A 22,395-nucleotide genomic window follows, 5' to 3' on the forward strand; every position below is an offset into this window, starting at 1 on the left:
ACACCGGAGTCAAGTACTGGACAATACTACATATCCTTATACCGTACATACAGTATTAAAAAATATCGTATTATGTCCCATGTTTCGTGATGCGTATCGTTTCAACCCAGACCTAGTGTAAAAAAAAAGTCTCTCAGGTGACCTGGGTCTCTTTACACTGCTGCTGCCCCCTTGACCCCACCTCAGTAAAGCCAAAAAGGAAAAAAATAAATAGGTTTACATATTGATGCTGAGAAATATTGGGTAAATAAAAAAATACGGTTTTTAAATGAAGTTACAATTCCTTCTCTAGGCTGCAGGATGAGGCTTTTTGAGTCAAAATGTTGATCGCTCTGTTTCACCACAAGAGGTCGCAACAAGACGTGTAAACCGTTGTGTTTGCCACTGTTTTAATTCCACACACAAGTATATTTTCATTATAGGAGGGAGATTATGTGCTGTAAGTGAGAGCGTTTTTCTCCCTTTTCCATTGGATCATCATTATATATATATCGTATATAACTTTTATAATAGTTCTTTTCTTAATAACAAGTTTTCATCTATAATTCCTCTTATCAACCAGGGACTTTAATTAATTTGGAGTAATATAGCTCAATTATTTACATATCTATGGCCTATTTTTAAAATATATTGTCATTAAAACATATTTTGATTTAAGTTACAAATATGTTATTGCCAAGCATTAAGGTTACTTGTTTTTATGTCATGTTTAAAGTCAAACATAATAGGGATAATGTCCATAATATGAATTTATATTAAAGTATAAAGAAAACTAACCTACGTTAAGATCAAAATAATATTTTAAAATATTGAAATTGTTTTCATCTGTGTGATAAAAAAAACCATCCAGGTCTTTGTTGACATTTAAGAAAGATGGTACTTTATTAATTTCAGAATCAAAATTAAAGTATTCACACAAACACGTATGGAGTAAATAGGCAAGAACAGCCATTTACCTTTTTTTCTTCTTAAAAACAAAAAAAAAAACAATAACAAAAGAAAAAGTCGCATTGCCTGTCCACTTCACTGTTACCATGGTTACCGGGAAACATCCCTCTCATCAAGACAAAATAAAAAATAAAATCATGAATCGATAAAGGAGGAATCAGCACACGTCACCAGGAGTCATAAACTCACAGTGCTAACAGTGGTCCTGGAAGCAGAACTTTTGTGTCGTCGCTCTCGATCTTCCCGAGAGTCCAGATCCACCAAACTTGTCTCGCGACGAAGCTTCATGACGCAGCGTCATCATTTCAGAGTCCACTAGATGGCGGCCTGGACCTCTTTTTGTTCTGAACTGATCCAACGAAACGTTGCATCATTTTTAAACAGGTGGCGCCACCTACTGACCTCTAAACAACACGACACTGCTACATGAAGCTTCATCCGCTACCAGCATTTCTAACTTAAACCCCCTTAAAATAATGATCAAAACACACCACAATACTTTCATTCAATCTTATCTTTTTTAGAAAACTGGGCTAATCTTCGACACTGGAAGTCAATTTGTTGTACTTTGGTGCCTCTTCTCATGCCGGCTTCATGCCCCCACTAAAGTGTAACTCGAGCCCCTGCGGGTTTAAATGCATCCAACTGGAGGTAGAGGTAGATTTTCCTGAGAAGTTCAAGAGACAAAGAATCAAATCTGAAGTCGGAGGAAGCCCACGTGCTTCCCTAGAATCATCACATCATCATCGCTAGGATTTAAAAAAGAATAAGATCTAGATGTAATCTCTGTGTGCTCGGCTGCTACAGCATTTCCAAGAGGAGAAGAAGAAGAAGAAAAAAAGCCAACAAACAATATAAACGTGAGTCCATAGCCCTCAAAAGCTCAGATATACTCTATTCATTGAATCGTAGTAATACAGGTTCATTTCATACAATTGTCACAGCAGAAGGCATCCGGTTACTTTATCATCATCGTCATCATTGTCCGTTCACCTGTCGGCAGGTGAGACCAGTGGTGACGGTCCAGCCCTCGAGGCTCTTTCCCCAGAGAGAGTTTGTCCAAAAGTATCCATTTATTTAGGAGGAAAAATCCCAGCAACACTTCAACGTGAGGAGTGCACTCGACAAAAAACATTGAGGAAGGCGGAAGATCCGGGGTCTCGGGTCCGACACGAGCGGGGGGTTCTGATGGCGCAGCATCACGACACAAGTCACCTCCGTTTAAAGCCTTGTTGTGATATGAGTTGTTGTACGTAAACAGACACACAAATTAAATAATCCCCCCCCCCCCCCCTGGCATTGGATTTGTACTTTATGCTGATTTAACTTTTTTCTAAGTGGAAAAGCCTCGACTGAAGTGTCTTGCATATGACGAAGCTTCCTCTAGGGGTCGCCAAAGACACACCCCGTAGTAAGCGCGTCACCTTCGCTCACAGGAAATCACTTCAAAATGATGATATTATTCGTTTGTATTGTGAATAGTATTCTCGACTCAAATCGTAACAGTGGCGCTTATATATTTTTTAATCAAATTAATGTTTTTGTCCTTCCTCGACTGAAAACTGAGCGAAGGTTCATCTTCTGGAGGCCGAGACGAAAGAGAACGTTTAACCCTCATGTCTTCCTACAATCTCAAATGCGGCTCATTCTCTTCATCCCTTCTCCACTTCAGGAGCTTTTTGAGTCGTCCGGGTTAGTGTTTCAAAGTTTCAATAAGCAGATGAAAAACAGTGAGAACTAATAATAGGAAGAGGGGGAAAAAAAACCAACAAACAAAAAAAAACAGCCGGCAGTGAATTTCTTTCGTTATACCTGAGACTCCAGCTCAAGGAAAAAAAAAAGAAAATTGTGCGCAGAAACAAAACCATTCAACTGTAGCTGCTGCTCTCTGTTCCCTTTTGAGTCCTTAGAACCAAGTGAAGCGTTCACTGACATCAGATTGTTCTGCTACTATTCCAGAAAAGAAAAAAAACGACGGCTCGGAGGCCGTCGACGTGAGGTTTCCTTTGCATGATCCGTGAGTGAAATCATCCGATTGTTTTGAGGTAGAACGGCGGCTTTGACTGCGGTGGAACGGGATGCCAGAGTGTGAGGAGGTATACAGTGTTGCTGAAAAAAGTGATCCTGATTGTCGCCAACACGCATTAATAAACACACACTGACCTTCCCTGACCTTGTTAGACACACTAATAAACACAACAACAAAAAAGAGAGAAAGGCGTCTCTCGTCGACGGAGCGAACAATATACATGACGTAGATCTATAGGAGAAGTTTCGACGAAAGGGTCGAACCTTAAAAAATAAAAAATTGCAGATCCTTAAATCAGGATTGATTGAATTTTTGATTGTCAGCTCAACGTTTATCAGGCGATAACATCATCAGCTGGAACTCGTTCATCTAGAAAACGGATCCAGATCGATCCAGTTTAACGATTTTATCTTCATTTTTGTGTAATAATCTGTCATTTTAAAAGCCTCAAATCATGATTATTAAAGCTAATTTGTGGGAAATGACTACTTTACAAGACAACATCAGGTCCGGTTTCGGGCAGAAAATGGATTTGAACTTTAGCTTTTACGAATCACCAGGAGAGAGAGAAAGTGATTCTTGAATCCCGTTAAGATTTCTTCAATCTTTTTGATTATCCTCAAGCTTCCTTAACCTTCTCAAAAACAGTCCGAGGGTCAAACGACATTCTCTGGTCCTCATCACGACATAAGAAGCACTTGGATCCGTAAAAAACGAAGCAACGACGTCATGCAAAGCACAAAAAACTCAAGAAAAAAAAAAAAAAAGTAGCCGTAATAAGAGCGACAGACCAGCGTCAGTTACCTCTGGCACCTGATTGTCCGTACAAACGCGCCCCCTAGCGGACACTCTCTGCATCTCCAACATTACAAACATGCATCGGGCCCCGGTAAGGCGACATTATACAGCTGATTGAGAAACACTTAATTTTTTAAAAATAGCGAGATAATCTCTCCTCTGAGTCGGTTGCCTGGTCGAGCGACACAGCAGATTGATTTTCTTTGCGTCGAACCGATGGACACCTGAGAACTATAACATCCTAAACACTCAACCAGCAGTTTCGTTTGTGACATTTCATCTGATATGACGATTCTGAGCGAGAAGACTGGACCCGGCGTGTCACAATAATATTTTAAGATAGAGATCATGTGACCTTAAAGCTTTTCTTAGATTAAAAATAGGTACTATTCCTTCTTTCCATAGAGTTGTAAATACATAGATCTTGATAAAGATTTAAAAGATAAACACAATAGTGGAAACAAAAAATCTGAAGGTGTGTGTGTGTGTGTGTGTGTGGTAACAGTGAATGACCTGTGTGAGGTCCAGACCTCCTCCATGGTACGGTCCATCGATGCAGAAATAAATAATCCAGCGAGCGTATTTGTCAAGCATGTACTGGCTCTAAAACTCTGTCTAAAATCACTTTGGCTAGGAAGAACAAAAGAGGTGAGTTAGTGAGAGAAAACCTGAGTGTGTTTCAAGTGAGTTTCTTCCTACTCGGATGACCGTTCTTCTTCTCTTCTTCTTCTTTTTTTCTTTTCTTTTTTTTTTTGGCATAGATTGTTTAGAAAAGGAAGGTGGCGGCTTGTTAAGACAAAGGGTTGCTGGGGGTCGAGGTAGGTGTGTTGAGCTGCTGGGAATGCGGCTGCAGAGGATGCGGAGCGACGCGACTGCTCGCCATCTTGTTGGAGACGGAGGCGGCGGAAGAAGCTGCCCCGCCGGCTGCCTGAGCGAAAAGAACACCTGCGACAAGAAGAGACGTCGCCGATTAAAGACATGTTGTGACCGCAAGGATGAGTTTAAGATCCTCTTAGTTATTCGCTGACTTATAGATGAAAATTCAAACAAATATACTGTATATAACATTTTACATATTATCCAGTAAAAGTAACTACTATTAAGAAAAAATAAAAGAATACACAATGAATAATATCAAACACGTGCGTAATACATATTTAAATAGTGTTTTAGTAAAAGAATAATCATGTTTTCAGACTATTAACACCCTCGTTTATTATATAATTGTATACAAACGAGCAGAAAATCGGATTATTTCATTGACAAATAAATGTATATTAACCCATCGTAAAATACCCTTGTCGTCCATTGAATCTGATTAATTCAAAGTAACAGTGAGCACATAATAACAATAATAATAACAATATAAACCAGATATTTAAACCGTTTATTTTTAATAAAGTAAAGAAAGTTATACAAATTAGAAGTTAATAAATAAATAATTCATACAATACAAAAAAACTGAACTTTTTGTTAATATTTAACACAATTAATTTGATTCCAAGCTTTAAGCTTCACATTGTTGAATCCCTGATCAGAATTGTTATAACTATTAAAAAAAAGAGTGAAAAGTGAGTGAAGAGGTTTGTTTAGCCTCACTTAGCTTAGCAAAAGAGACGCTACAGGCTTTTTTGTAACCGCGTATCCTTGACTTAGAAGTAAAAAGCGAACCTGAAGTAACATCCATTTAAAAGTCATTGTTTAATTTGAGTTATGGGGTTCATATTTAACACATTCTAGTAAAACATCCTCATGGTTTCTCCTCCACATGTGTACTTAACAAAGTCAACATCCTCCAGTGACCGTCTTCCCTCCGCGAGACCTCGGCTTCCTCTTTATTTTACAAGGATCTTTAACGATTCCCCTGTTGAACTGTTGACCAATAAATCAGACTCACCAGTGTACATGACTCCGTTGAGCTCCACCGACATGCTGATGCTGCTCGTGCCGTTGGTGGTGAGGTTCATGGCCGAGTCCTGCCGCGCATCTGCAGGAATGAATATGGTTTATATACTTGAAATTTAAGATGTGTATAAAGTGGATATATTTTATATAAAATATATATTTTATATATGGAAATATGTGATTTTTTCATGAATATCTTAAGTATATATATACATAAAATAAAATGAAAATATATATAGCAACACTTTGTTCAGGTCTGGTCTTCTTGAAAGCACTGTAAACATATACTTGCCTTAATTTAATGATGTTATTAATCTACACAAAATACAAATCACTCCAACCACTAAAAATCCCATGATGCACTGCCACAGTTGAAGTTAAAAATATAACCTTTGTATTCAATTGCAATGAGTGCGACTCATGACCACATGGAAGTGCATGTGATTGCAGTTTAACACCTCTAGGGGCAACATATTTCGTACGAGAAGAAAAGGAACCAGTTAAAAGTAAAAATAATCCTTTTTTTTTTCTTTTTCAGAAGTTATTGTTTTTTTAATTGACACGTGACTGGAGCAGGTAATCTCGTTATAATCCTGAACAACCGAGAAAATAAAACACAAACAGGTGTGAACCGGTTAAAAACGGCAATGCTGGGAAAAAAAAAGGGCGCATGCCATCTGTCACGTTCCCAACATGTATGTCTTCATGCCACTATAGGATCTATATAGAGTTACGCGACAGGTGCAGACGGTGGTTTGTGGTCAACACACAACGACGGCTCTTGTCAACTGACATGTGTGCAGATGTAATGGAACACACACTATTTACTGAAGGGGTTTATAAGTTCGAAATGGACGCCGGTACCTTGGTTGCTGATGCGCACGTTCATGGGCATCTGCGCGGTCATGGCCAGCAGGTTGTGCTGCAGCGCTCTCTGCAGCAGTCGGTGATGCTCCTCGGCCGGCAGCGCCATCTTCTTCTCCGGAGGTTCCCCGGCCTCCAGCTTGTCCCTCAGCTGTTCCAGCGCCGCCACCTGAGCCGCCATCGCCGCCTGAGCGGCGGCCGCCTGCACCGCCGCCACCGAGTGACCGGCCAGGGCTCCGGCCGGTAGGCGAGCCATGCCGAGGCCCGGGAAAGGCTGACCCCCTTCTTCTTGAGAAGACCCCGGAGAGGAAGAAAAGGGGAGATGTTTTAGAATTGAGAAAACTTTATTTATCTGGAAAATACAAGATTTATATCTTCATTTGAATCAGAAAATCTGAAAAGTTTGTTGTAAACAATGGAATTTTTTGTGGTGTAATTATAGCATATAATAAGTAAATAACAAGAATGATAAAAAGAGATTAATTAAATAAAACACAATAGATTAAAATACAATTATTACCATAAAATGGCATTTCAATAAATAGTTACTGAAATTAATTTAACAATATTCATGATCGGAAAAGCAGTTGGGAAGAAAGAAAAGCTTTCTGAAAGATTCTGAAATTGTAGCGATGAGCTCAATCAGACAGCAGGTGGCAGTAATGTCTCCAAAATGAAACGATCCATTCCATGTATGGGCAATATTGACTGAACTATAAAAGGTCCGTTGACCGTTCATTCGGTTCACAAATGTGAAACACAAAATGGTAAACTGAAAAACTTACACTTTCCTTTTTAAATACGAGTAGCAGATTTATATAAAAAAAATCCAATTAAGGGGTTTTTCCTATTAAAATACAGCCATTAAATTGGATTTCTGTGTTGTTTTCTTATCATGGATTTCTGTGCGTATATGTAACATATGTTGGGGACTTTTAAAAAAATCTGTATGACTATAAGGTGATCTGGATGCAGATTTTTATCATTTCACAAAGTAATTTCCAAAGGCCAACCAAATCTACCACTGTTGACCGGGACAAAAAAAGGATAAAATACTGCTTATAGGTAAGGCTGGATTTCTGACTTTGGTTATTTCGCAGAACCAAATGAAACATGATTCGAGATTCGGTATCAACGTGTGATCGAGACTTGATAACGTGTGGATTTTTCTGAAGAAAAACTGTGACAAAGGCAGGAAACATCATTGATTTGTCACATGTTTGCACTGGAAATTGTTTGTTTTTTATTGTTTTCTGTAAGAAAATAATTGGAGAGGAAATGAACCAACTCAAGATTTGTACCATGTTTTACCACCTTTTTTTCTTTTCTCTTTTCTTAAGAATTTATCTCATGAAACCAGTATTTAAAAGGTATCGAAAATTTTTAAACGATACTCAGTCATAGCTATAGGTTCACCTTAGACTCATGGAAAAAAAATCCACACATTTTTTTCTAGGAGCACAAGTATAGAAAAATCCACAAAATGGTATATTTTAAGGATGTATTTTAATGAAAAAAAGCTATTTTAATAAACCCGCTACACTTATTACTTAAAAATGGAATAAAACGAATATGAAAATATTTTATCAGGAAAAGTTCAACTATTTAATTTCCATTTTCTCGCTCTTTCAGCTGTGTTGACTCACCTTTCTTGATCTTCTGGATGGGGGCTAGCGAGGAGCCGTTGGTGCCGATGGTCAGCGCCATGGAGGACGGCGGCAGCTTGGGCGAGGACAGCATGGTGGGCGTGCCGTTGGGCGAGTAGGTGAAGAGAGAGCTCCCGAAGCTCTGGCGTCTTCCCTCTCGGCGGTTGCTGTCGATGGCGGCCTGAAGCTCGTTGGGGTTGCTCAGACCCCTCTTGTCACATTCGTAGGGGTACAGGTACTTCATGTATCTGAGGGGGACCACAGGGATCAGGTTGTCATCACGCGACTCACTGGTGTGTCACGCGCCAGAAAGGACAAAAAAGGTTGCGAACAAATGTTCCCCGTCAGATGATATCTCCTCTAATCAGGAGCCGGGAATGTGGCGCCGAGTGACAAACGCAGTTAGCGGCTTAAGACCCGAGTCGACCTTAGAATGTTCTTTTGACATTCGATCGCAGGGGAGCCACGCGTCGGGGGAGAAGGAGCCGGACAAAAGTGATTACGAGCGCGACAACTGCAACAACGTCGAGAGGAACTCACTGTGTGCGGAGGGTGAAGGCTGCACTGGTGATTGAGGTAGGCAGGTTGAGTCCTTTGGTGATCTCTCTCCACAGCTTCTTGTTGATGACTTCCACCAGGCCGCCCTTCTCCGTCACCAGCCTGTAGAGCATGTACAGGTCCAGCACCTGCTTGGCCATGATGGGGATACGATTCACTGGAGTTCCTGTGGAAAAAAAGACAAGACTTTTTACTTGATTTTCTCGCAAAGAACTTCATGAAAATGGCCAGTGTGACTGGACCAACAATAAGAATTGAAAAAATATAAAGGCGGTTTCTAAGAAAGCTGAACACGCTTCTGGACCAGAGGAGAGAAATCCTTCCAGACTGTTGCTCCTAAGCTTTGGAACCATCTCTGTGTTTGATGATCTACTGACTCCTTCAAGAAGCATCTTAAGACCGATTTCTTTGGGCAGGCTTTTTCCAAATTTTCTTGGAGCCGCTGCTGCAGCGAGAATTCTAAGCCGCTCTAGTAGAAGAACTTCTTAACTCCTTAAAACTCTGCATAGGATACATTTTAAAATTCTGGTCTGTGAAAAGCGCTTTACAAATAAAAATAACTTTCTTACTATTGGACAAAAGATTCTATTTTGGCATAATCTGTATTCATATATAGAGTGAAAACCAAAATGTAAATTTCATTGATAATTTATACTTTTTTTATTTAGGGAGTTGTGCCCTCGATTTTTGTTATTTTGTTGCCTGGCACAAAGACTATGATTTAAGTGAATATTAAGTGATGTTTTAATATCAGATAAAAAGCATATACGATACAATAAAATTGATTATTTTTGCAGATATAGCTTGATTTTATTATATCTGTTTCTGTAAAGCAAAAGTGTTCCCATTATTGTTTCCGCTTCCTGCTCCTTCATTTTTGCTTGACGGCCCCTAACAGTCAATGTATAAAATATGGCCCCTGGGGAATTTTAATTTCCCACTACTGGTGCAGTAGATGCTTATATTCAGTGATGTATTGATAAAGCTTCATAAAACAGTGTGATATTTTTTTCTAAGTCCACTATATGTCACTCTTTGCTCTATAATCTATTGATTTGAAAAGCTATTCTATCATTTAAGCTGAGGGCGCCCCCTACTGTCCTGAAAAATATGACACTGCTTCATGAAGCTTCATCGACACGTCACTATTTTTATAAGGAGGTGCCGTTTGTTCTTGTTCATTTTTCTGAGTTCTATTACCATCGCAAGAAATACATATTTTAAAAAGACTCACCAAACATCTCAATGGTCGCACAAAGGGTCTTATAAAAGTAAATTCTTGAGAATTATATTGGTTCTCAAAGCATATAGAATGTGTCTTTACCATGGCCACCTGCAGAGGGCGCCCTCACACCCGCAGAGCGGAGAGCTTGACCCGCCCACCGATGAAAACCGGTGGCAGTAAAAACATCAACCTGGAGTCTCTCTTGAGAAAACACATCTGTTCTCTCGCACATCCGTCGTCGGGCCGGAGGATCTTCGTCACTGATGAGTCAGCCGTCATAATGGGGGGGTTTTAAGACGGAGAGATTGATGACTCGTCGACTACGACCGGACTTGTTGAAATATGCTTTTCTTTTTTTTCGGGACAGTGATGTGCGAACAATAAGGACCTGCTTACTCAATGTGCTGTTTGCTCGCAACATGCTTAGCCTGGGTCAATGTTTGTGTGTGTGTGTGTTGAGGGAGGAGGGTCGGGTGGACGAGCAGGAGGACGGGGAGGTAAACCAATCCATTCCCAGGCATTGATACGACATGTTCATTCTAGTTATAGCCTGGGAACCAGGATGGGCTTCATGACCATAAAGCAATCATCACTAAAGTGAATGAAGACCCCACCCAACACAGTGAAAGACGAGCACACAGCTCTGTGTTGGATGTCAGAGAGAGACGGTGGGAGATCGTACTCCACGTACAGCTATTAGGGGCAGAGTCTCCCGATCCCACCACGAGATGTAATATGACCAGATAAGACGGTTGATGGATCCTTGCCTCATCACAGCATTCAATGAAAGACATCGATAGATTTTTATATATATATATACTGTATATATATATATATAAACCCATATTAACAAGCATAATAGGCCTTTAACTATTATTTAATCGTATAGCATTTATATTTATGTTTAATTTTAACATTATATCCTGTAAAAACGATCTTAAAAATACCTTTTTTTGACAGCGACAGAATGAAATAAAGGAAAATAAAGTTCTTAAACAAAAAAAACCCATTATAATTGTAATAAAACATTTTTTTTAAAGGGCAACTAATGTGAAACTTCAACTCCCCTCACACATTTAAATGTTCCTCCCCAAGATGCAGTAAGTCCCTCATCATGACCACGTTTTGAATTTATTACTTCATAAAGTTGCTCTGAAATCTGGGCGAACGAGAGGTTACAAGAGTGAAATTATGACGTAATAATGGCTTCACTCCTCCTCCAGCCAGCTGTAATCTCGCCCGCTTTGTTTATACAACGAGTCCCTAGGAGGTGGAGACTTCCGGGCTGGATGAAGCGCAGTGACAAACCTCCATGCCTGACCAATCACCGCAGAGTGGGCGTGGTTATGGGAAACAAGATTTAACCCCAGAAAAAAGTGTTTTCAGTGGGCGGAGCTTATGATAATTTTCTAATGTCAATATTTCAATGAAAAGAGAGTTTTGTACAAACAGACAGATACTAAGTTGCTCTTTAAAGATGGTATAGATGATATAATGGATGGATGGATGGAAGAAGTTACCTCGTTTTTGCATGAAGCTGAAAAGATCGTCCAGGAACTCTTTTCTCTTTGGGTCTCCGTCCAGTTCATAAAGCTGAAAGAGAAAGAACGACAGATGAGACTAAAATACACATAGAATCACTTAAGTCGGAGTTAAGAACCAAAACCACATTAAGTACGTGGACAGTTAGCGCTTATACTCTTGAGTATCTAAAGGGACCCTAGGTCTGCCCAGGGGCCTCCTCCCATTTGGACAAGTCCAGTACACTTTATAAAGGAGACCACCAGAACACACTAAGACTTCTCAGCTTCAACCTCTTTAACTTCCAGGATCAGCTTTTCATTCCGAGTCTCTCCTTGATTTAAGAATCTCTTCCATCAAGAGCTCAAGATCAAAGAATACACAACAAACTTCTGCCATGTGGAAACATTTTCTATCCACTGGCAAACAAAACGTATTTTTACCAGAAACACAAATCAGACAAATTAGTGCTCTTAACAACCAGATCTTTCGCATTGCATTGTGGGATTGCGTTCTGCCAACAGGACATTATTAATCATCAGTCATCAAGATGGCGGTTCATCTATAATCATATGGTCGGCCGTAAGTGGCCGGAGGACGCTGGAGCTGCGAGGGCGAGATATGAAGTTTGTTCGAGACCAACGCTGAAACTTTTCCTAATCAGAAAGCCACAGACGACCGGCGAACACAAATCGGGGTGAAAGTTCAACCGTGAGAAGGCGACCCTTTTGATCGTGCGGAGGGATGACAGAAAAACAGACATTATTTTTTTTTTTTTTTAGGAAAACGCAGCCTGGCTTGATGAGAACCCGATGTGGGTCCAGCTGCCGGCCGGGCCCCGGGCTCTGGAAAGTTCAGTGAAAGTTAGCAGTAAAAAGTGGGGCGCCCACTCGGGGGAGCACAGGCAGGCCATTGAGACACCGCTTGTTTTTCCAGCTCCCCTTTTTACCAGTGGAATAAAATGACACGGTGTTCCTCGAGTAATGAGGAGATACCGTACAGAGGTGTAGCGACGTTATCGATATCCATCCATTTAATCTCAGGGGATTATGTGAACGTTTACTGTCATCAGCGTCATGTTTGTAGAATAGAGGACGTTTGTTATAATATAAAAGAGGTCGGAGGAAAACGACACGACTCTGACGGCGACCAAACTATTATAATCTGTGATTAAACAATTAAAAAAATAAACGTTTTAACTTCTGATTTAGATAAACAGTTGTTCACTATCAATCAGAAATATCTCCAGTAATATATCTCTAATAATTTCACTCTGATCTCATGAGCGCCACACTTTCACAGGAGTATAAAAGCGCCGATCAGAATATTAAACGCTTGACACTTAACTAATAAACTAATGCGACCCTTGGGGGGGAAATGTAATGCTTTGACTAATTCAGGGCGGAATTATTCCACCCGTCAGAAGAGTGTGCAGCATTCAAAAGCAGAACAATTATAAGCACCTGAAGTCATTATTGGTTGTGTATAAATATAAATATATAAATTTGAGACGGCAAATATTTGCTACATACTAATTAATTTAAGAGGGTAATTATTGTCAAATAAAACGAGCGCCTGAGGCATCAGTGATGGTTTCATGTTGGTGTTGTCGCTAAATAAAACGCATCAGATCTGCTGGAAACCGGAATTGAACAGAAACCTTTTATCTTTCTAACGTTAGCGTAGGTTAAAAGTTTGACGTCTTTCTTCATTAGTAGTTCATTATCGTGCAGGTTAAATAAACGTTGGCTGTCGCTCAATGATTTCTGTTCTCTAATATCTTCCCCAAACATTGAATGTTTATATTTAATATTTCAATATTTATCAGTTTATAGACCAGCTGTTTGATTTCTTGTCTGGAATCTTGTCAGCATAGGATATTAAATTCAGATGTGAATAGATCTGAAAGTAAGAACCAGAATTTTAAAGTGGATCCTGAAAGAAACTGGAAGCCAGTGAAGAGTTTTAAGGATCGGAAAAATGTGAGTTCTTCTACTAGAGCGGCTCAGAATTCTCGCTGCAGAGTTCTGAATCAACTGCAGGCGAGACAGATCCTTCTTGTTCAGACATGAAAACAAACTGTTACAATAGTCCAGTCGAGAAGAAACAAACACATGGATTACAAGCTCCAGATTGTGTTGTTGTCATCATTTTCCTAAATTTAGAGATTTTTCTCAGTTGAAACAGTTTCTGGTCAGTTTTCTGCAGTGTCGATTGAACAAGAGACATGTCTTTGTCAAATACAACACCCAGGTTTCTCAGGCTCAGTTTGACAGACTGACCTAAGTTACCCAAGTACTGACTTAACCTTATCATCAGTCGTAAGTGTAAGTGTGACAAATACAAATGTATCTTAAACAGGTTTATTTATTGTACTTGTCAATCATGGACATTTTGAATTTCAATTCTGAAATGATAAAAAAAAGTCACACAAGATATCACAAAATGAAATAAAATGGTTTTATTACGTAAATAATGTAAAAAAAAAAAAGTATTTATTTTTATATTAGTTAAATTATTTTTAATAGATTTGCTAAAGGCACTTTATGGACACTCTCTATGGCAACAGTACATTTTTGAATTACTGGCACTACTATTACCTTTGTATTCTTAATCTTTGAATTGTAGTGTTACATATTTTAAATGATATTTTTGTTAACATTCCTTATTGTTTATATCTTTTATATCCACACATTTCTTTGTTGTCTCATGGAACAATTGATTTTAATCAATCCTGTGCAATATTTTCCGCCTGAAGTGATCTGATCCAGCCTTACGCCCCAGCTCGGGCTCTGAGGTCTGTAGATCAGAATCTACTGATGGTTCCTGAACACGCTTCAGGACCAGAGGATAGAAATCCTTCCAGACTGTTGCTCCTAAGCTTTGGGACGATCTCTGTGTTTGATGATCTACTGACTCCTTCAAGAACATCTTAGGACACTTTTATTTGTGCAGGCTTTCTCCTAATTTTCTTGGCAGCTGCTGTGTTTGTCTCTACGTCGTCATGACCTTTTTTAAATTTGTATGTATTTTTCATTGTGTAGGGTTTTTAATTGTTCAAGCGCTTTGTGACCCTGGTCTGATAAAGGCGCTTTACAAATAATTACTTATTTACTTACGTATTATTAAGTAATTATGGACTCCTCTCTTGTCACCTCTTGTTTGCTTAGATTTCAAACTTAAAAAGTATAAATATATAAATTTGAGCCTACAAATATTTGCTATATACTAATTAATTCAAGAGGGTAATTATTGTCAAGTAAAACGAGCGCCCGAGGCATCAGTGATGGTTTCATGTTGGTGTTGTCGCTAAATAATACCCATGGAAACCGGAATTGAACAGAAACGGTATATCTTTCTAACGTTTGTGTAGGTAAAAAGTTTGTTGTCTTTCTTCCATTGTAGTTTATTATCGTACAGGTTAAATAAACGTTGGCTGTCGCTCAACGATTTCTGTTCTTGAATATCTTCCCAAACATTGAATGTTTATATATAATATAATTTTTGAATATTTATCAGTACTTCAAAAATGATTTTATATTATTCATTACCAACTGCAAGCATTAAAACATCATGTTTATAGACCAGCTGTTGGATTTCTCTGAAAGAAATTCAGATGTTTTTGACTTCAGGCAGAAAATACTGCACAGGATTGAAGGATTGAATCAAATCAATTTCTTGCATGGAGACAACAAAGAAAAGTGTGGAATGAAATATCAGATAACATGCCATTTAATAGATAAAAGTGTTCACAAAAATAACAAGGAATGTTAAGAAAAATATAATTTAAAATATAGAGCACTGCAATTCAAAGATTAAGAATACAAAGGTAATAGTAGTGCCAGTAAATTAAAAATATACTGTTGCCATAGAGGATGTCCGTAAAGTGTCTTTAGCAAATCTATTAAAAATAAATCCACTAATGTAACAAGTAATTTACATTAATAATGTAGTTAAAATAAAATGTTGTCTAGTGAGGACGCTGTATCCTGATTCAGTGTCTTCATCACCGTGATCGGTCAAACATCAGGGTTTGTCACTGCGCGTCATTAATACCCGGAAGTATCCACCTCCAAAGGGATTTGTTGTATAAACAAAGCGGGCGTAATTACAGCTGGCTGGAGGAGGAGTGAAGCCAGTATTACGTCTTAATGGACTCCGCTCTCGTAACCTCTCGTTCGCTTGGATTTCAAACTTTAAAAAGTAATAACTTCAAAACACTGTCATGAGGAGATTTGGGTTTTCATAATAGTTGCCCTTCAAGTTGCCCGTTCAAATTCTGTTCTCTCAAATGTTCTATCAAGATGGGATGCTTTTCAAACTAGCGAGAGGTTTTGCTCGTGACAATCCATCACTTGGAGCTCAGGAATGAAGTGTGAGCAGGACTGACTTCCCCTCTGCCAGCGAGCGCCCCCCCACCCAGAGGAAATGAAAAGCTTGTACACGGTGACAGTCGTGGCCTCTAACCACTAACAGACTGGCCCTCATTGTGGCATTCAGCCCTCATTAGAGACTCAGAGCTGCCATAAGATCTTATTATCTGGTGGAAGGGAGGGGCCCCGGGAGGTGGTGCTGGGGGGGGTGGGGGGGGGGGCAGTGCTGGAGAGTACTGGTGGGGGTTCCTCCTAATGTACATGCCTGCTGGAGACTAGTTGGGGGGGGGTTTAATTACAGGATGCATGCATTTCGTGAAGTGCCGCGCCATAAATCTTGGAAATTACCCCCTTCCTCCCATCCCCACCCCCCCGCCTTCTTTATTCCCTCCTGCCTGATCACACAAACAAATATTTCCCTAGTGGCGGCCGCGGTCACATGGAAAACATGGAATGTTTAGATCAAAGTCCCGACACCATTCAAATCACGGCCGGACTCCCCCCCCACCCCCCCCCCCGGTCTACATGACACAACATGTGGCGCTGGAAACGTGACGATTTCATCGGCGACAGTGAAGGCGACGCCCCACGGAGGCTCTTCGACGCATATCCAGTATCAGCGCTCCACTAGTAGTTCACGCTTAACAAGGAGACGCCAGCCCCGGGTTGCATCATCGTCCCTCTACGACAGGGGAGGATGCACAGCGCCATCACACTGTTCAATAATGCATCGGCGCTGCCCGCCAAACCTACTCACCAGCTAGTTAGTCATCGATCAACAAAAGCAACACCGACGATATAAGACTATTTAGCCACAAAGCTTTGAGTCAGCAAAGAGGAAGTCACAAAAAGACTTGATGAATCACAGCAGCGAGACAAATTTATGATGTCAACAGTAAACTTTAATCAGATTAAACCAACCCTGACCAGGGTTTGCATTAGTGTGTGGGGTTTCTATTGCAGTTTTTCAACAAATATAAGCCAAAGATTTGCTATAAATGTGTTTCGGTTAAAGCTTGATTCGGTTGAAACCACATAAACCATCGAGAAAATCTCACGTTGACGAGATGTCCTTTCAGGTTTCTCCAGTTTGATGCCATAGTCGAGAGGTTTTTCGATGTTCTGTCGTTTCCTTTATAGGGTCGCGGTTATTAAAGAATGTTTCCAAGGGTCAGCGAGAGCCAATGGGGAGTGACATGGATTAATGTTTACACCAAAAAGTATTAAAAACCCTGAATGAACGCTTCAAAACTGTCAGTTATCTGGACCCATGCAGATATTTATTGCTGTGTATAATATTATATACACTTTCTTTTTCTTCTCACCCACATTTTAACTAGTTATAGACAAAAAGGTTTGTTCATTTTAATGTAGCGACTGGAGCTCAGTTGTCTTCGTCTTCATCTTCGTCCAAAAAGACACTTAAAAACATCCAAATACATCCATAACTGCTCGTCTGTAACGTCCCTCTTGTATTGAAGCCTCGATATTAGAAAAAAACTTAAATAAGTCTATATTTTAATTGTGTTTGCAGTAGAGGCTCTCAATCTCTTAGCTACAAGTGTTTTTTTCAAAGTTTAAGGCCACTCAGCAATATTTAATCACACCACTGTCAGCAGATGTACTGAGCTCAGTGACACATAGTACACACTAGCATTTCACACCATTTCCTAATACCCTGAAATTAAAAGTAGAAGACAAGCGGGACAAATTCTTGCACAATGTTGGAGAGAAAAAAAAAAAAGCGGTAACTGTGGAGACTATGAAGCCACAGGACGTGTGATCGAGCGTGGAACACAAACAGAACCGGTCAGGCCCATCAGGCGAGTTAATAAGTGACAATCTTGGGATCAAAAAGCTGCAAATCTTCAACGAGTGGTTGGACCTGTTTTTATGTGGTTCGCTGCCATCAACCATCTTGAATATTTAATAAGAAACCCACCATGACCAAAATTCACCATCTGTAAAAAACGACTACGACACGGATCTCACGGACATCTGAGACGTTCCGTTGCATCTCAAACCTGAATGTTCATATATGTCCTATACCCTACTCTTTCTCACACTATCTCACGCACACATGCTTTATCTGCCACAGATGGGTGTGACCCGAGTGTGTAGTTTCTATATGGATTAAAGCTCCACTCCTCAGATAAAAGATGAGAAACTCGATAAACGACCTGAAACTGGGCCAACTGGTACCGCCGACAGAAACTTTCCCATAACTGTCAAAAAAAACAAAACAACAATAAATCAGACGCAACTGTCTTTTCTCACACCGCTGACATATCCGACTTATAGAATTTGCATGAAGGACCGATGAATACTTGCGTGATGTAAATGGCAATTAAATGCATCGAATGATGGAAAAGTGCAAGCGTGACTAGCGCTTCTAAAATGTTTTGTGGTTTGAGTGTCAGCTGATCATTAGTCACCCCCGGGGCCCGAATGTTCATCAGCAAACCATCTAAAGAATCAACGCGACCCAGAAGACGTCGACACCCGTGACCATAGGGCCCTTCTTCTTTCTCTTTATTTTATATGCATGTTTAAAATGTGTTTTTTTTGTCCTTTTTCAATGGTCTAAAAAAAGAGTTAAATAAAAAAAACCATTACTGGATTTTCAAGTTCCAGAAACATATAATTGTGAGTGTAATTATATACAATTATACTCACAAAACAGACTGCAAATGGTAAAAATAACCAGTAAAAACATACACCCACACACAAACAAAAACACATGTTTAAATTAAAAAAAGGAAATAAATAATCCAATTTGAATTCGATTAAATGAAAATTACATTAAGTTTTAACCTAAAGAATTACAGTTTCCTAATAATTCTTAATTTTAGTTGCTCTTTTATTTGGAAATTCTTTTTTTAAACAATCGTTCTGCCTTCATACTTGTTGTTCAGTGCATTGACCCATAATCAAAAGTGAATTCGATTTTGTAAGACAATATAATTAAAATAAATTCAACAATACCCTGAGTATTGTTTCTCTCATATGAACATCTTAAATAATGTGTAATTATTTTAATGTTTTTAGTGGGAAAATCAAATTTAACGATAGGAAAAGACATGAAATCAATTAATTATTTGGGTCTAAGGTTTTCAATGACATCTTATTTATGTGTGGGACCTTTTCAAACCCGGTTCACTTAGATCTAGTCACGTGGAACTAATGCCAGATCATTAATTTTCTTCACAGGCAGGTGATATTTTTGGGATGAATGATTTCAACGGATAAGGAGAACGGGAAGCGAACGGCTTCCTCCGCCGCTTCAAAAAAAACAACAACAACACATTCAGTCTCGGGGCGAACGGAAATGCTGCGCATGTTTATTGCATGTCGAGCAGGGGGAAGTGGGATCCGATCACAAGTGGTCATACGAGACGCATGAGGAGGCCGGTTCTAATGGCAGGCGTGAACCGATGTGTGCGGAGCTGCTGACTTGTGATCACACAAGTCTCAACAGGGCCACACTGCTGCTGCTGCTGCTGCTGCTGCTGGGTCATATGAAGAGAGCCGGGCGGGTGTTGATGTATGTATGTGTTGGGGCGTGTGTTGGAGATGAGGAGGGGGGGTCGGCTCGGTGGTCATATCTCTGCTAATGCAACCGACATTAGCGAGCCAGCAGCGCACAAGTCTCACATAGCACATAATTGAGGCTTTGCAACTGAAAACCAAAACCGAGAAGCAGACCGAGGTATCACTCGTCGACGTCGCTCCTCCACACCTGCCAATCACCTGCAGGTGAACACGCACACCCGGCGACACGTTGCACGGCGTCGACATGACGTGACATAAAGCCACGACACCGCTTGTAAAAAGTCTATAAAAAAAAATCAAAGATGTTTTCCTGCGACTTGTAGTTACACGTGTTCTCCACTAGAAGCATCACAGTGTACTGATTGACACAGTAATATATTTCTTAAAAGTGTATTTATTTATTCCAATATGTACTATTTAACAGAAAATATTTCATTACTAACTCTTTCCCACATCATTTAATCTTGTGTTAACAATGGAAGATTCCCAACATAGCCGTAGTGCTCATAAAAAAATAACAATTTTAACTGTAAAAAGTCTTGAAAATACTTTTTTTAAACTAATAAAAAGACATCGAGTAGCGTCTCCATTTATGAGAAAAACATCTCCTGTCTGGTTTACAGTGGTCAGTGTCTACCAAAGACAGTCCCGGCAAAGAAAAGGCTAAAGCTTCTGGAACGGGGTCAAAGGTTAAGATGGAGCCACTGAATGGATTATCATCCTAATACACAACAAACCTCCAAGCTGGACGTAATAACCTCCCAGAAGCCGTTCCAAGCAACGCAAAGTGACAATTCAGAGACTTTTATGAAGATAAACGGCTGATTTTTTACAACTTAAAAAAACTAACAAAACAGGATTATAAGAGTAAGAAAAATCCCCCGCAACACAAATGTTGCGCAACCAGTTGAACTATTTCTTGAGTGTTTATTGGCATGAGATTTTCTATGAAAGGACTTCTTTTGTCCCGTGTAACTTGAAGTGAGAAATGCTGCTTTGCTGGAGGGATTTTCTTTCAGAGCTGCGTGGATCATACCAAAATAATCAGCATTGATGGAGGAGGTGTGGTCGCCAGAAAATGGAACCTTTTACTAAATCTAAACACAGGGCTACACAGAAGAGAGGGGGAAGGGAATTAGAGGGATGTAAAGTGTGTGTGTGGGGGGGGGGGTCAGCCGTGATACAGTCCATGGACACATGATTGGTTATAATCAAACACTGCTTTGTTTTTTTTAGAACCAAAAGTCTTGTCACGGTCTCTCCTCCGAAACACAGGCGACACGTACCGACGCCTCCACACAAGGACGATTGTGTTTGTCAACGACTCTGAGCTCAAAACTTCAGACATTCCCCAAAGTTTAGTGCGTGTTAAGTATCGATGAGAGCTGGTGATTCATGACTTGAGGCCACGATAGCTGGCTTTTAATAAACAGTTGTGTGCTGCCGGGTCATTCCAAGAAACTGCCACCGCAAGATTGTTCATTAAATATTCTCATAGGTTTGTTATTTGGTTAGATTTTTATATTCATATAGACAAAGATAAAGTGTTACGGGGTGTTGCATTCTATCTATGAAACGAATGCAGCTAGCTAAGCTGACAATTATACCCTCTAGTTTTAAATGTCACTTACTTTACATGACAGTTGAAAAAAAAATCTAAAGATCTCTATCTAATTACTACCAAAAAGTAAAAAGAAATCAGATCAAATTAACTGATGTTATCTGCCGTCCGTGACATCACTCAAACCCACAGCGTTTTTGTTGTAGTCAGAACATTATAGCATGACAGGTGGTATGTAACTCCGGGGCAAGAAAGAACATTATTTTTTTATGAAAAGTAATCCAGGGTGTCATTTAAAAATGAAATGTATGATTAGTTTATGAAAAAAGTGAATTCTATGAAGGACTAATAGGAAGAAGGAAGAATAACTTAAAATATTGATAAATACAAAAAGAAGATTTGTATTGAAGGGCAACTAAAGTGAAAACCAAACACTCATGACTCGCTTCCCACGTTTTGAACTTATTACTTAATAAAGTTGCTCTGAAATCTGGGCGAACGAGAGGTTACGAGTCCATTATGACGTAATAACGTCTTCACTCCTCCTCCAGCCAGCTGTAATCACGCCCCCACTTTGTTTATACAACGAGTCCCTTGGAGGTTGAGACGTCTGGGATTGATGACGTACGGTGAAAAACATCCATGCTTGACCAATCACAGCAGAGTGAGTGTGGTTATGGTCAACAAGATTTCATATCCAGAAATCAGTGGGCGGGGCTTAAGATCATTTTCTAATGTCAATATTTCAATGAAAAGAGAGTTTTGTACAAACACACACTGATGATACAATAGAGTCACACATCTAAACAAAAGAAAACAGTTTTGTCAGAATAAAATAATGCCAAATCCACCACCAGATAAAACAAATGTGCTCCTTGTACTCGGGAATCAGTTTACGCTTTTGTGATCTAAACACAATGAAATCTATTACTTAATTCAATTTAATCAAGGCCTGTTAAGATGGTATCAGTTGTAGCTAATGTTGGTGAACAGTGTTCCACTGTGAGCTCAGCGGGTTTTCATGTCAAGTATTGATTCTATTTATACGAAGAGAAAGAGCTTCATTCAAGTAAATGTGATTAAACAGACCTCTCCTTAACCCCTGTAAAACCATGTAAGAGAACACTTAAGAGGCTTCAGAGGTGCGTTAAGATTAAAAATAAAATGTACATTTTTACGCTACATTCTCGAGGCAGTGATGGTGGAAGCAAAGCCCCCCGAGAGTGACCGATCGTGAGCCGTTGTGCGGCACGAGAGACTCCGACGTGACATGAAAGACTCGGGAGAGTAAACAGAAACCCACCCAAGACATGTGGAGATCATTTAAAACTCCAGACAGAAAGTTTGACTCCGCCATCTGACGGTCGCTCCTCTTCTGCGGCTCGAATGTTCCGTCGTAATCATCAGGTTCTACT

The 22,395-nt window shown here is 39.7% G+C and overlaps 1 protein-coding gene across 2 annotated transcripts in view; it reads right to left on the reverse strand.

Moving 5' to 3' along the window:
• Nucleotides 1-2,683: 2,683 nt before the first annotated feature.
• The window catches only part of arid3a (AT-rich interaction domain 3A), a 47,474-nt gene continuing 27,762 nt past the window's right edge, over nt 2,684-22,395 (reverse strand). Inside the window, exons 4-9 of one of the 2 annotated variants that reach the window (XM_087783457.1) lie at nt 11,494-11,566; nt 8,731-8,914; nt 8,191-8,438; nt 6,545-6,829; nt 5,673-5,762; nt 2,684-4,720 (exon numbers count right to left, since the gene is read on the reverse strand). In XM_087783457.1, the coding sequence (XP_087639583.1) occupies nt 4,566-4,720; nt 5,673-5,762; nt 6,545-6,829; nt 8,191-8,438; nt 8,731-8,914; nt 11,494-11,566 (1,035 nt within the window). In that variant the 3' untranslated portion in view covers nt 2,684-4,565. Of the gene's footprint in view, nt 4,721-5,672; nt 5,763-6,544; nt 6,833-8,190; nt 8,439-8,730; nt 8,915-11,493; nt 11,567-22,395 lie in introns of both variants that reach the window. The other variant, XM_087783456.1, reaches the window with a different exon arrangement.

This window comes from Callionymus lyra, chromosome 2, assembly GCF_982586985.1.
Source record: "Callionymus lyra chromosome 2, fCalLyr1.hap1.1, whole genome shotgun sequence".
Classification (NCBI taxonomy): Eukaryota; Metazoa; Chordata; class Actinopteri; order Syngnathiformes; family Callionymidae; genus Callionymus; species Callionymus lyra.